Raw genomic sequence first — 12,317 nt, forward strand, 5'->3', positions numbered from 1 at the left:
TCGATCTCCTGACCTCGTGATCCGCCCGTCTCGGCCTCCCAAAGTGCTGGGATTACAGGCTTGAGCCACCGCACCCGGCCACATTTTTTTCTTTTATCACCTTTAATCATCTGCTGCTGCCTTCTTTGTATGACAATTTTTTCTGAAGTCCATATTTATTTTACAGTCCTATACATCTCCAAATTTAGCTTCTCGTGGCTGATGTCTACCTGTTTTTAAATTTGTTTGATTCAGATGTCTTAATTCTCACTTCAGTACTTTCTTGATTCCTTTGAACATTTTTGCTTACTGCCACCTATTTTATCCTGTTAGCTCCCATTTGAATTTATATATTTCTCTAGTATGTTCATATAGAGTAAACATACTAAAGGTTTATTAAGACATATATCTTAAGTATCTGATTAAAGTCTCCTGTAATCTCTCCTCAATTTCTTTCCTTGCCAATTTGAGTACACTTTTTTTAAATTTTAGTTCAGGATATAACTTGAAACTTGTGGTTTTCCACCCACCCACCAGGCTATTTCCCCACCTAGCAAGGCAAGGAACCAGTATAACCAGTATGGGAAGCACTAAGCTTCACTTTACATTTGTGATCAGAAAAGTTTCCCACAGATGATGATGAGGCTGAATCATCTAACTATTAAAAGGACAGAATATCCAGCCCGATTTGTTTCGGGGTTGCTGGGAAATAGTTTTTAAATTCCTATGAAAAATAAGCTTAAAGACTCATAATTTCATTTTGAAACTAAAGGAAAATAAACTGTATGTTGTTGATTAATTATATAATTATATTTATTTTTTCCTATAAGGAAATGTATTATATAAACTGTATGTTGTTGATTAATTATATAATTATATTTATTTTTTCCTATAAGGAAATGTATTATATAACAAGAACTTTAGTAGGACAGGTGTAATAATTTTTTAAAAAATATATAGTTAAATTGCTTGCTTGCATCCCAATTCGCAAGCACAAGTAAAAGCCATTTGTCAAACTCATGCTTAAAAGAAGAAAAAAAAAAAGCGACCAAAACCTAACCATCTATATTACAATGCCATTCAAAAGAAATGAATTCAGAAGGTAGCTGAGGTCGATGCAACTGGGGGACCACTTTGACTACGAGGGAAAGTAATACATTAAGGCCCAATCATTTAAAGAAGAAATAGTATCAATCTTAAACATTCTGAGATTAAAGAAAGAAGGACCACTTTCCAACTCATTTTATGGAGCTAGCTTAACCCTGATATCAATATATTACAGAAAAAGCATAAATGTTTTCTAAAAATGTATTAACATGATATTATAAAAAACATAAATGTTGTTTATGAAAATGTATATTAAACAAAATGTTAACAAATAAAGTGCAGTGGTATATAAAAAAAGAGAATACATTATTAATAACTGGAAATATTTTAACAATTCATTTGTGTACAAATAAGTAAAAGTTCACTTAGAAGTCATGTACTTGATTGTATGTGTATTATACTCCAGTGAATTTTTTTAAGTCACAAGGCTAAAGATATTATTACAACTTTTTCTTCCAGATTTTTAAAGAACAAATAATGCCTTCATTTTATAAAGCTAGAATAATCTTTATTGGCAAAACATATAGAAATCAGTTTTATTTGTGAACACAGATACGAAAATTCTAAATAAAATATTAACAAATGCAATGCTTCTGAGTATTAGAAGAATGTTATACTATGATCAAATGAATTTATTCTTAGAATATAGAGACATTTAAACATAACAAAGATTATCAACAGAACTCTTCACATTTACTATAGAGAAAAATACCATATGATAAAATTAAGTATGTATTTTATGAAATTTAGAAGAATTTCCAGCAAAATAAGTCCTTCAGCAATATGTAATAGAATAATGCTTTTAAGATAATTGTGAATATTATATATACATGTATAATATAGATTAATTCATTATTTATTATTTTATTATTCATATTTCAGCCAACAAATGTTGTACTGAGTAGTGAATGGTAACGCCTTTTCCATTACAATTAGGAACATGGGAGAGATGTCTGCTGCCGTTATTATCATTTAGATCAGGGGTGTCCAATCTTTTGGTTTCCCTGGGCCACATTGGAACAAGAGGAATTGTCTTGGGCCACACATAAAATACACTAACACTAATGATAGCTGACGAGCTAAAAAAAAAAAGAAAGAAAAAACCAACACAAAAACACTCAAAATATTTTAAGAAAGTTTATAACTTGTGTTGGGCAGTATTCAAAATTCTCCCGGGCTGCATACAGCCCGTGGGCCATAGATTGGACAAGCTTGATTTAGACTTTTTTAGTGGTCACCTTCCCTGAGAGGCCTTCCCTGACCACCCTGCTTAAAACTCATTTCCCTTTATCCCCCCACCCAAGCTTTCCTGTCCCCCTTCCATGATTTATTTTCTTCTCAGCATCAGTTATAATCTAATATTACTCCTGTTTACATGTGCCATCCATTAGAATATGCACTTTTTCTGTTCTATTCACAGCTGTATCCTTACTACCTAGAACCACACCTGGCACATTACTCTCTCAATAAATAATTACTGAATAATGAGTAAGGTAATAAGTCAAGGATATGAAACAATCAGCTTAAATCCTGCAAAAGAAGAGACAGAAGTATCTTTTCGTTGGAGATGATAATACTGTATACCTCAAAAATCCAAAATGAACGAGTCAAGCAGCTATTAAATTTAATAAAATTACTTGACAAGGTGCTTGGAGATAATGTTTTTTAAATCAAGATTTTTCTTTGCACTGCAACAAGTAATTAGAAATGAACATGGAAGAAATTTCTCATTCATAGTGGCAAAAAAGTCCGGCATAAGTTTAAATTAAAATGTATAATACCTATATAAATAAAATTATTTAAATATTTTAAATAAACTGTGTTATTATAGTAATATAAGTAATATATTCTAAATAGAAATTCTTAACATCCTAGAATGTAAATGTTTCCTACATTTGTATGCATGTAATGCAATTCAAATCATAATTCCAAAGAGATGTTTTTAGTACAGAATAACAAATCCATATGGAAGCATATAAGTCTCATAATAGTCATAAAAATTATTTCTAGAAAAGCTATAGAGATGGACAACTTTTATTACTAGATATTAGAATTTGCCACAAAGCTACCACAGTCAAAATAGGATAGGGTCAACCCAGGGTAAATAGATCAGTGAACAGAATAAACAGTCTATAATGGTTCAAAGGATAATGGAAACAACATATGACTAAAGTGATGTGAAATTTTTACAGGAGAAAGACAATTCATTTAATAAACGATGCAGGAAAAATTTGCTATCCATTTGGAGAAAATTAAAATTAACCACTTCATGCTATGCGAAAACAAATGTAGGATGAATTAGATATAAAGTCAAAGGATAAACAGCAAAATTATTAGAATAAAACTTAGGAGAATTCTTGTGCAACCTCAGAGAAAGGGAGATCTTCCAAGGCAAAGCAGGAAATTCAGAAACTGTAAAAGAAAAAGACAGACATCGTAGGTCAAAGGACATCCTAAATGAAGTAAAAACATAAAAGACTAGGAGAAAATATTTTATCTGGAGAGCAGTCAAAAAGTTAGTATTCTTAATATAAAAAGCTTTGAAATTTGATTAGAAAAATACATAGAAAAATGGGCAAATGATATGGACAGATTAATTTACACAAGAGAAAATACAAGTGGTCGATAAATACAAAAGGTGATCACTCCATAGTCAAGTGAATGCAATTCAATCCAAAAATTATGTTTAATATTTCACCTAATTTCACTAAATTTTTGCAAGTGTAATGACATCATAGACAGGTGAGAATATAGGCTCTCTCATAAATTTCTAGTGGAAATATGAATTAATACACACGTTTTAAATGGTCATCTCTTGTTATATGTTTAAATTTAAAATACATATATTGAGATGTTATTGAAATATATGAAGATATATTAAATAAAACAACAACAATGAGATGTAGGACACTGTGTGTAATCCATTTGGTGTAAAATAGGATGATAGATTCAGTAAATACTGTAATAGAGTAGGTTTACTACCTTAAAAATAGACTTAAATATAAAACAACTCAAAAGTTGTTGCTTGTTAAGTTAAGCGAGAGGGTGGGGGATTTTATGGACTAGTCTTGAAAGTGGCACATATCACTACTACTCACATTTAGTTGGCTGGAACTCAGTCACATGACCAAACATAAGCACAAAGGAGGCTGAGAAATGTAATTTAGCTGTGTGCCCAAGAGGAAGAGAAGAAGAAATTTTCGGTGGACAGTTAAAAGTCTATGCTATAGAGATAGATCCATTAGATAGATTACACAGATAGATGATAGGTAGGTAGGTAGATAGATAGATAGATAGATAGATAGATAGATAGATAGATAGACAGATAGATAAACCTGCCTAGCTGTATTTGCAGTTACACCACATGAATTCATTATAAATATGATTTTTACTCCTGGCAGAAGTTATAAGAAACTCTTAATAAGGGTTATATTATTACTTTAGAACCAAACAAAGGATTGCGAGGCTTTTGATTTATTTTATGCTTCTGTGGACTATTTGCATTTCCTAACCTTATGCATATATTCTCCTTTTTTTCCCTGCAAAAAAAAGTCGTTACAGGATTTATTGAGAGATGAGGTTCCATTTTTCTTCTTTGTTTCTCCAGGTACTTAAATTATATAAATACATTTATAATAACTAATAAATATAAATAAGAATATAGTAAATAAATAACAAAAATATAATGCAAATATTATTTACTGCTTTCCCCAGCAACCTGGTAAGCTATGTACTGACACAGAAATAAGTGTCAGTACATCAGGACATATGAAGAAAGTTGTTTATTGCATCTTTATTTGTAATAGCAAATACTGAAAACAATCTGAATATCTACTGATGTAGTAAAAAAAGTGGCAATACATATTATAGAATAGCAGTCCTCAAATGTTTTAGTCTCAGAACTCCTTTGCACTCTTAAAAAATTATTAAGAACTTCAAAGAACTTTTGTTTATGTGAGTTGAATCTATGAATATTTACTGCATTGAAATTTAAAACTGAGAAATTTAAATTTATTAATCCATTTAAAAATAATAAATCCACCATGTTAACACAAATAACATATTTTATAAAATCTTGGCCAGGCATGAGGCATGATGGCTCATGCCTATAATACCAGCACTTTGGGAGGCCAACACAGGCAGATTACTTGAGATCAGGAGTTCAAGACCAGCCTGGCCAACATGGTTAAACGCCATCCCTGCTAAAAATACAAAAATTAGCCTGGCCTTGTGGCACATGACTGTAATCCCAGCTACTAGGGAGGCTGAGGCAAGAGAATCACTTGAACCCTGTTGCAGTGAGCTGAGGTCATGCCACTGCACTCCAGCCTGGGCAACAGAGTGAGACTCCATCTCCAAAAAACAGCAACAACAACAACAAACTACTTATATTTCACCAAAAAAAAAAAAAAAAAAATTGGTAAGAAGACTTGCATTGTTTCAGATTTTTGTAAATCACTAATGGCTGGCTTGGTAAAGACAGCTTGATTCTCATATCAGTTTCTGCATTTGATCTGTTGCTGTGTGTAGTATTGGTTGACATACATGAAGGAAATCCACCTCATATAGATATTTACTTGGAAAGGGAAGATTATTTTAATAATGTTTTCAGATAGTTTTTAAATTCTTTTTTTGATATATCCCCAAACTCAGCAAGCAGTTATTTATTATAGTTAGATTGCCATGTAAATCTGAAGTCATATCAATCAATCATTTGTACTGTTAGATTAAAATTTTTATTTTGCTCTTTCAGTGGATATTTTACCCATTCATTATTTTATAATATCATGTATTGATTATTTGGAAAATATCAGTTTGCTAAGTTATGCGTATCTTCCAAACGTTGACACACAATGTCAAAAAATCAAATTCATTAATATCATCACTGATGCTGATGGTAGGGGATGAGTTTCCCAAAATTTCTCGAAAGCTTAAATTTTATCATCAGCAACAAATACTGTCAGTTGTTTTCCTTGAAGTGAAAGCTTCACTTCATTCATTTTTCAAATCTTATTTCATTTCAAATCCCAAAATCTGAATAACTAAATTTTCACTCTTTCTTTAAAAAAAAAAAAAGAAAAAAACAGTGCTTCGTGCTTCGTGGAAAAAGCAGCTCACAATTTAATTACATAAATTTTAAGTTTGCAATTTAAATACATAAATGCTTATCCTTGAGACAACCATCATACTTCAGTATGCTGCAGAAATGCCTCATCCAGTCTTCCCATTACATCACCCAGAATATTGAAAAGATATGTACTCAAGGGTTGAGATTAATGTAATTTTTACTGCTTCATCAAGGATATTCTTCAGTGAAACTGACTTGCTTTTTTTTTTTTTTTTTTTTTTTTTTGAGACGGAGTCTCGCTCTGTCTCCCGGGCTGGAGTGCAGTGGCCAGATCTCAGCTCACTGCAAGCTCCGCCTCCCAGGTTTACGCCATTCTCCTGCCTCAGCCTCCCGAGTAGCTGGGACTACAGGCGCCCGCCACCTCGCCCGGCTAGTTTTTTGTATTTTTTAGTAGAGACGGGGTTTCACCGGGTTAGCCAGGATGGTCTCGATCTCCTGACCTCGTGATCCGCCCGTCTCGGCCTCCCAAAGTGCTGGGATTAAACTGACTTGCTTTTAAAAGTCAGAGTGCCTGGTAGTAAAGAATATTTTGACTACTAGTACAGATTGGTATAACTGTCTTGAATCACTAAGCAGCCTAAGTTTGGATCCAGTAACACCATCCACTAACTTGTGTGACTTAGGGCACATTTACTTACTTCTACTGAGCCTCAGTTTCCTCATCTGCAAAATGGTGGCGAAGTACTTTCACACCCTCATACGTTTCCTGCAACAAATGTGTGAAGGAAAGTGTTTAAATTCCATTCATAATGCCTTGACTCAATTTAAGTGCCCAGTTTTTAGTAGATGGATTTCCAATATGGACTATTGTATCAATAAGAGCGGCACTTAGATGAACAGAGATTCTAACTCTTGTTACAACCCACTGGGGGAGTTCGCTGTCAGAGTTAGAAATAAAAGCACTATTTTGTGATATCCTTACTCTGTCTTTTGTCATTTTATCTGGGAAGACATCCAATTGCATAACAATGACTTGGTTATCTGGGTCTTTGTTTCACAAATTCCAGAATGAGAATAGAATGCAGTAGAAAGGCAAAACCAAGGTGGCTCATACTACAGGAAGAAGCTTATTACTTAACATACTCTGGGTTTCAGCTGTTTATGGGACCTGGTGAATACATATATGCCCCCAGCTATTCTCAAATATAACGTTGAAGGACTACATGATATTAGGAAACATGTATTGAGCACTGTAAGGTCCTTTGAGAAAAGCACTTTGTTTAGATTCTCATATTTGACTGCTGTGAAAGGAAAATAAATCTTAGGACTCGAAAATCACTAAGCCAAAGGGAAAAGTCAAGCTGGGAACTACATCAGGCAATCCTGCCTCCCATTTTATTCCTAAGATAACTGCAAAGATCGAACAAGCTACATACCTCCCTCACAATTTGCCCACTAGGAAAGTTTTGTGGGCCCCAAGATCTTTACCCTAAAACAGTTCTGTCAGATTTCACTCCGACAATGTAAATTGATAGCTTATCTTCACAGGTGTGGGACGAAGAACAGAACCAAAAGTCATCCCTCTGCTCACCTGAGACAAATGCATGTCTGATTGCTTCCTCTCTCCTATATTTATCTTATGTAAAAATGCAGATTCACTGAGCTGGACTGATGCACAAGTGACTATTTCTCTACTCCCCTATCACATGTGAATGGTTGATCAAAGGCTCAAAAGAATACAACACTTTGCTTCTCACCTACCCACACCTTTTAAAAAGTATTCCTTGGCCAGGCGCGGTGGCTCACACCTATAATCCCAGCACTTTGGGAGGCAGAGGCAGGCTGATCACCAAGTCAAGAGATCTAGACCATCCTGGCCAACATGGTGAAACCCCGTCTGTACTAAAAATGCAAAAATTAGCTGGGTGTGGTGGTGCACTCCTGTAGTCCCAGCTACCTGAGAGGCTGGGGCAGGAGAATCACTTGAACCTGGGAGGTGGAGGTTGCAGTGAGTTGAGATTGCGCCACTGCACTCCAGCCTGGTGACAGAGTAAGACTCCGTCTCAAAAAAAAAGTTATTCTTCTTTCCCCAATATCCACCCTTTCCCCTTTAAATATTGAAGCCCTCAAAGTCATCTTTGGAGAAAGGCACAGACCTGTATCCTGGGTGTACATCCTTAACCTTGGGAACATAAACTTCTAAATTGATTGAGAGCTGTCTCAGATACTTTTTGGTTTACACTATGAATCAATGTTTAAGTTTTCAGTAACAATACACAGTAACTCAAACATTGAGAATGAATAGTTATTTCTGGATGATGAGATAATAGTTGATGTTTATTTTTTATGTATATTTTTAGATTTTTCAATCACCAGCATTTCTGTTTACTGTTTAAAAGTTGTTTACAATTTTTTAAAAAGAAAACAGCACAGTGAGCTTGATTTATAGGATTTTTATTGCAATTTTGCACAGCATTTGAAATTTCAAAGCATTAGTAGAATTTGAAAAGAACAGTTCACTAACCTTGGCAAAGGGAGAAAATATAGATCACTGTGGTTTCAACCACTCAGCTATACCTTTTAGAAAAGAAGTTTTGCCTGCCCAAAAGCTATCATTTTAATAACACAATATTAGTGTTCTACCAGGGAGTAAAACACTGTGATTAAACATGTGATAAAGCTCTGCCACCCATTGGGTATTTGCTCTTGTCTTAGCAAAGAGCACTCAAATCAGTCATGGAGCAGCCCTCAGTGCAACATAAAGTTTGTAAATCTTGTCTTGACATCACTGAATGCTTCTTTGACTTCCAAAGCTCTTCAGTAGGCGTCTGTCCACCCCAAAGACGGTCTTCGCCTGAGGCATCCACCTTCGGAAGGTTTTGCGCTGGATTTTCCTCAGAAAACTCACGTTTATTTGGGAGCTGGAAGGAGTTTCCTGTCTCAGCTGTATGGAAGAGAAAAAAATAATACATCCTTAGACAGCTCCTACAAAGAAGGCAGCAAACATATTACACTGTTGGGGAAATGAACTGGATCCCTGAAATGAAATAGAATCCTACACATAATTTTTTTAAATGTTGGTCTGGTTTCAGAGAGATTCGACATTCTGGGGAGAGCACAGTCATCTCCACTCTCCTCATTTTACAGAGGCAGAAACGAGTGCAAAGAGGAGGAGTGACAGCCAGTGTCGCTCAGCTAGTCAGGACCTGACTTCTTTTACTCGCTACCTCTACTGGATGACCAGCAACTTCCAAAGTTATTAGTTATGTGCTATAAACAAAAAACACATAAACAAAAAAACAACCTTGTGTATGCCCTGCAATCTTGATCAGTAAAGAAGGAAATGGAGACTTAAACCTCTATATCTGAAAATAAAAAGTGAAATTCAGTTTTTGCCTAAGTGTTGTTTCCAAAGTTCACATATAAGCTTCTCTCACTTTTATTTAGTTCAAATTGACTTGTCAGTGCCTTAGAACACCAGCAAGCACCATGAAAAATTAAGTGAATGGATGCTGGTTGGTAAACCAGAATTGATCAGATAAATAATGTATGGGAAAACACTCTGAAAATCTGAGAAAGATTTAATAAGTAGTAGTATGATTTCAGTGATGTCCAACAGAGCTAGCCTTACAGACATCCATTCCACTGCTCTATGTGTTTCAGAGATATCTCAAATGTATTTTTTATAATGCATTTTGGTTTGCTATTCCGGAGATGGTTGTAAATCCTGTAAATTATGCTTACTCTCTTAAGCTTAAAAACCCATATAATTTTTGTTAGCATCGAGTCATACAAACCTCAATATTAAAGTGGTAGTGAAAATGGAAAATGCATGCTTTTTCAATACAATAGCCCACCCAAATATGAACAGTTTAGGTCATTTTCTAAAATGTTTTCATTACCAACATCATTTTAAGTTAAACTGAAACCTTAACAATCATACATGTGGTCGCAACATTTTTCCTTTTTAACTTTTTAGAATAAAACATAGCAAATACAATCAATTATTAAAATAGACTCTTAAGCAAAGCACAGAAAGACAAACACCACATGATCTCACTTATATGTGGAATCTAAAAACGTCAAACTCAAAAATGTGTAGCGGAGAATGATAGTTATCACAGGATGAGGGGGATGGTTGGGGAAGAGATAGTCAAGAGTACAAAATTTCAGTTAGGAGGAATAAGTTCAAGAAGTCTATTGTACAACATGGTGACTATAGTTAATAACAAGGCATTGTATTCCTGAAATTGCTAAAAGAGTAGATTTTAAGTGTCCTCATCACAAAAACGTAAGTATGTGAGGTAATGCATATGTTAATTAGCTTGATTTAGCTATACATACATGTATATTGTATGTATACACATTTCAAAACAATATGTTGTACACAATAAATATATATAATTTTTATCAATTAAAAAAATAATTTTTAAAATAGGATTTTCAGCCATGCCCAGTGGCTTATGCCTGTAATCCCAGTGCTTTGGGAGGCCGAGACGGAAGATTGCTTGAGGCCAGGAATTTGAGACCAGCCAGGAATTTGAGACCAGCCTGGGCAACATTGCAAGACCCCATCTCTACAAAATATTTTAAAAATTAGCCAGATGTGGTGGCACACACCTGCAGTCCTACCTACTCAGGAGGCTGAGGTGGGAGGATCACTTGAGTATAGGGGTTTGAGGCTTCAGTGAGGTATAGTTGTGCCTTCAGTGAGGTATAGTTGTGCCAGCCTGGGTGAGAAAGCAAGACTCTGTCTCTAATCAAATAAATAAATAAAAATTAAAAAATAGGATTTTAAATAAATTCTACCTCATACTTTAATATATAATTAACAGAAAGAATTTCAGTCAAACTTTTAAGTTAGTTGAATTGAATAATAAAGAAATATAGTGAAGTCAGTCACTTCCCCGTTTCTGAAAGACATTTGGTTCATTTCTACCTTCAAAATCCTGATCAGGCAATTCCTACTACTAGAATTCCCACCCTGCTTGCCCACCACCTTTCATAATCCCCAAATCCTTCAGGGCCTCTGTCAACAACCACCACCTCCATGATGCTGTCACTTATTACAAAAGTCCACCACCTTCTCTTTCCCACCTGAGACGCAGTATGGAATTAGTAAAGAGCTTGGCTCTTGAAGCCAGATAGACCCGGTTTGCTACCTAGCCACATTTTCACTAGCTGGGAGAATTTTCTTCTTGGTAAAATGATAAATGGTGGTAATTTTGCTTGCTTCACAGGATCCTTATCAGAAAGCTGAATGAAATGTGCACATGTAACTTCCTGGGACTTAAACGTGCTCAATTAAGGTCAGCTTCTTTCCTTGCATCCATATTTAACAACTGCCTGAATTCTAACTTATTATACTGTATAATTACTCATGTGTGAAAGTCTTGCTACTTCAACATGCTCCTTGAAATCACATGCTTCGCTGTAGCCTCCATAGTACCTTCCACAGATGTTGAGCTCATTGAAGTGGTCATGCCATCAAATGATTTCAAGCAGGGGACTAAAAAAGGAGGTCCTTATTTTCTGAAAGGTAGCATGCTCATCACCTCCCCAAGCCAAATTCAGTATATTTTGATAATTAATCCCTTAAATTGACATAAAAAATGCCTCCACAGTACTTAGAGAAACACTTAATAAAATAATGGTTTAAAATGCAGCTTGAAAAAATAAGAGACATGTGAAAGGAAAATAAAGGAGACACATGAGTTACTGTTACCTTGCTGAGCTTGAGGGTTCCCCTCCAGATGTCTTCTCCACCTGGAGCTGGCACAGATGTAGATGACTGTCCGTATATATTCTGCCCCACAGAGTCTCACAGACTCCTTGCTCCTCACTTCTGAGATGGCAAATAGGACAGAGAATAGAAACAGAGTGAAAACGGAGCCCTTCATTTTGCTGAGGACTGAACGAGAACCTGATATGGTAAGTGTGGTCAAATGAAATTCTGGAGTGACTGTCACCCTCTTGACCAATTTATACTAACTTTCCTGACATTTTATTGGTCAGAACCTCATTTTTACAATATTTGCTAAGCACATAGGGTTACACAGTAAAGTTTTGAAAATGTGGTTTTATGATTATTGCCAGCTATCCAGTCACTCCTGAATACCATCAACGCATCTGTGAGATGATAAAAACAGATGCCTTCTTGGAA

General features: G+C 35.0%; 1 protein-coding gene across 1 annotated transcript; it reads right to left on the reverse strand.

Annotated features, from left to right (window-relative positions):
• Positions 1-8,593: 8,593 nt before the first annotated feature.
• On the reverse strand, positions 8,594-12,083 carry INSL5 (insulin-like 5). The gene is made up of 2 exons (XM_011936855.1): positions 11,880-12,083; positions 8,594-9,098 (listed from the first exon to the last, which is right to left on the reverse strand). Exons 1-2 carry the CDS (start codon positions 12,052-12,054, stop codon positions 8,866-8,868), a joined length of 408 nt encoding a protein of 135 aa, XP_011792245.1. The 5' UTR covers positions 12,055-12,083; the 3' UTR covers positions 8,594-8,865.
• Between the last annotated feature and the right edge of the window lie 234 nt (positions 12,084-12,317).

Source organism: Colobus angolensis, unplaced genomic scaffold (assembly GCF_000951035.1).
Source record: "Colobus angolensis palliatus isolate OR3802 unplaced genomic scaffold, Cang.pa_1.0 Scaffold158, whole genome shotgun sequence".
NCBI classification, from domain to species: domain Eukaryota; kingdom Metazoa; phylum Chordata; class Mammalia; order Primates; family Cercopithecidae; genus Colobus; species Colobus angolensis.

Bases quoted from the DNA above. Each gene is read 5' to 3' on its own strand.
- INSL5 (XM_011936855.1), bottom strand. From the start codon at position 12,054: ATGAAGGGCTCCGTTTTCACTCTGTTTCTATTCTCTGTCCTATTTGCC. The intron at 9,099-11,879 runs GTAACAGTAACT...TCTTCCATACAG, and splicing joins GAACCCTCAAGCTCAGCAAG to CTGAGACAGGAAACTCCTTC.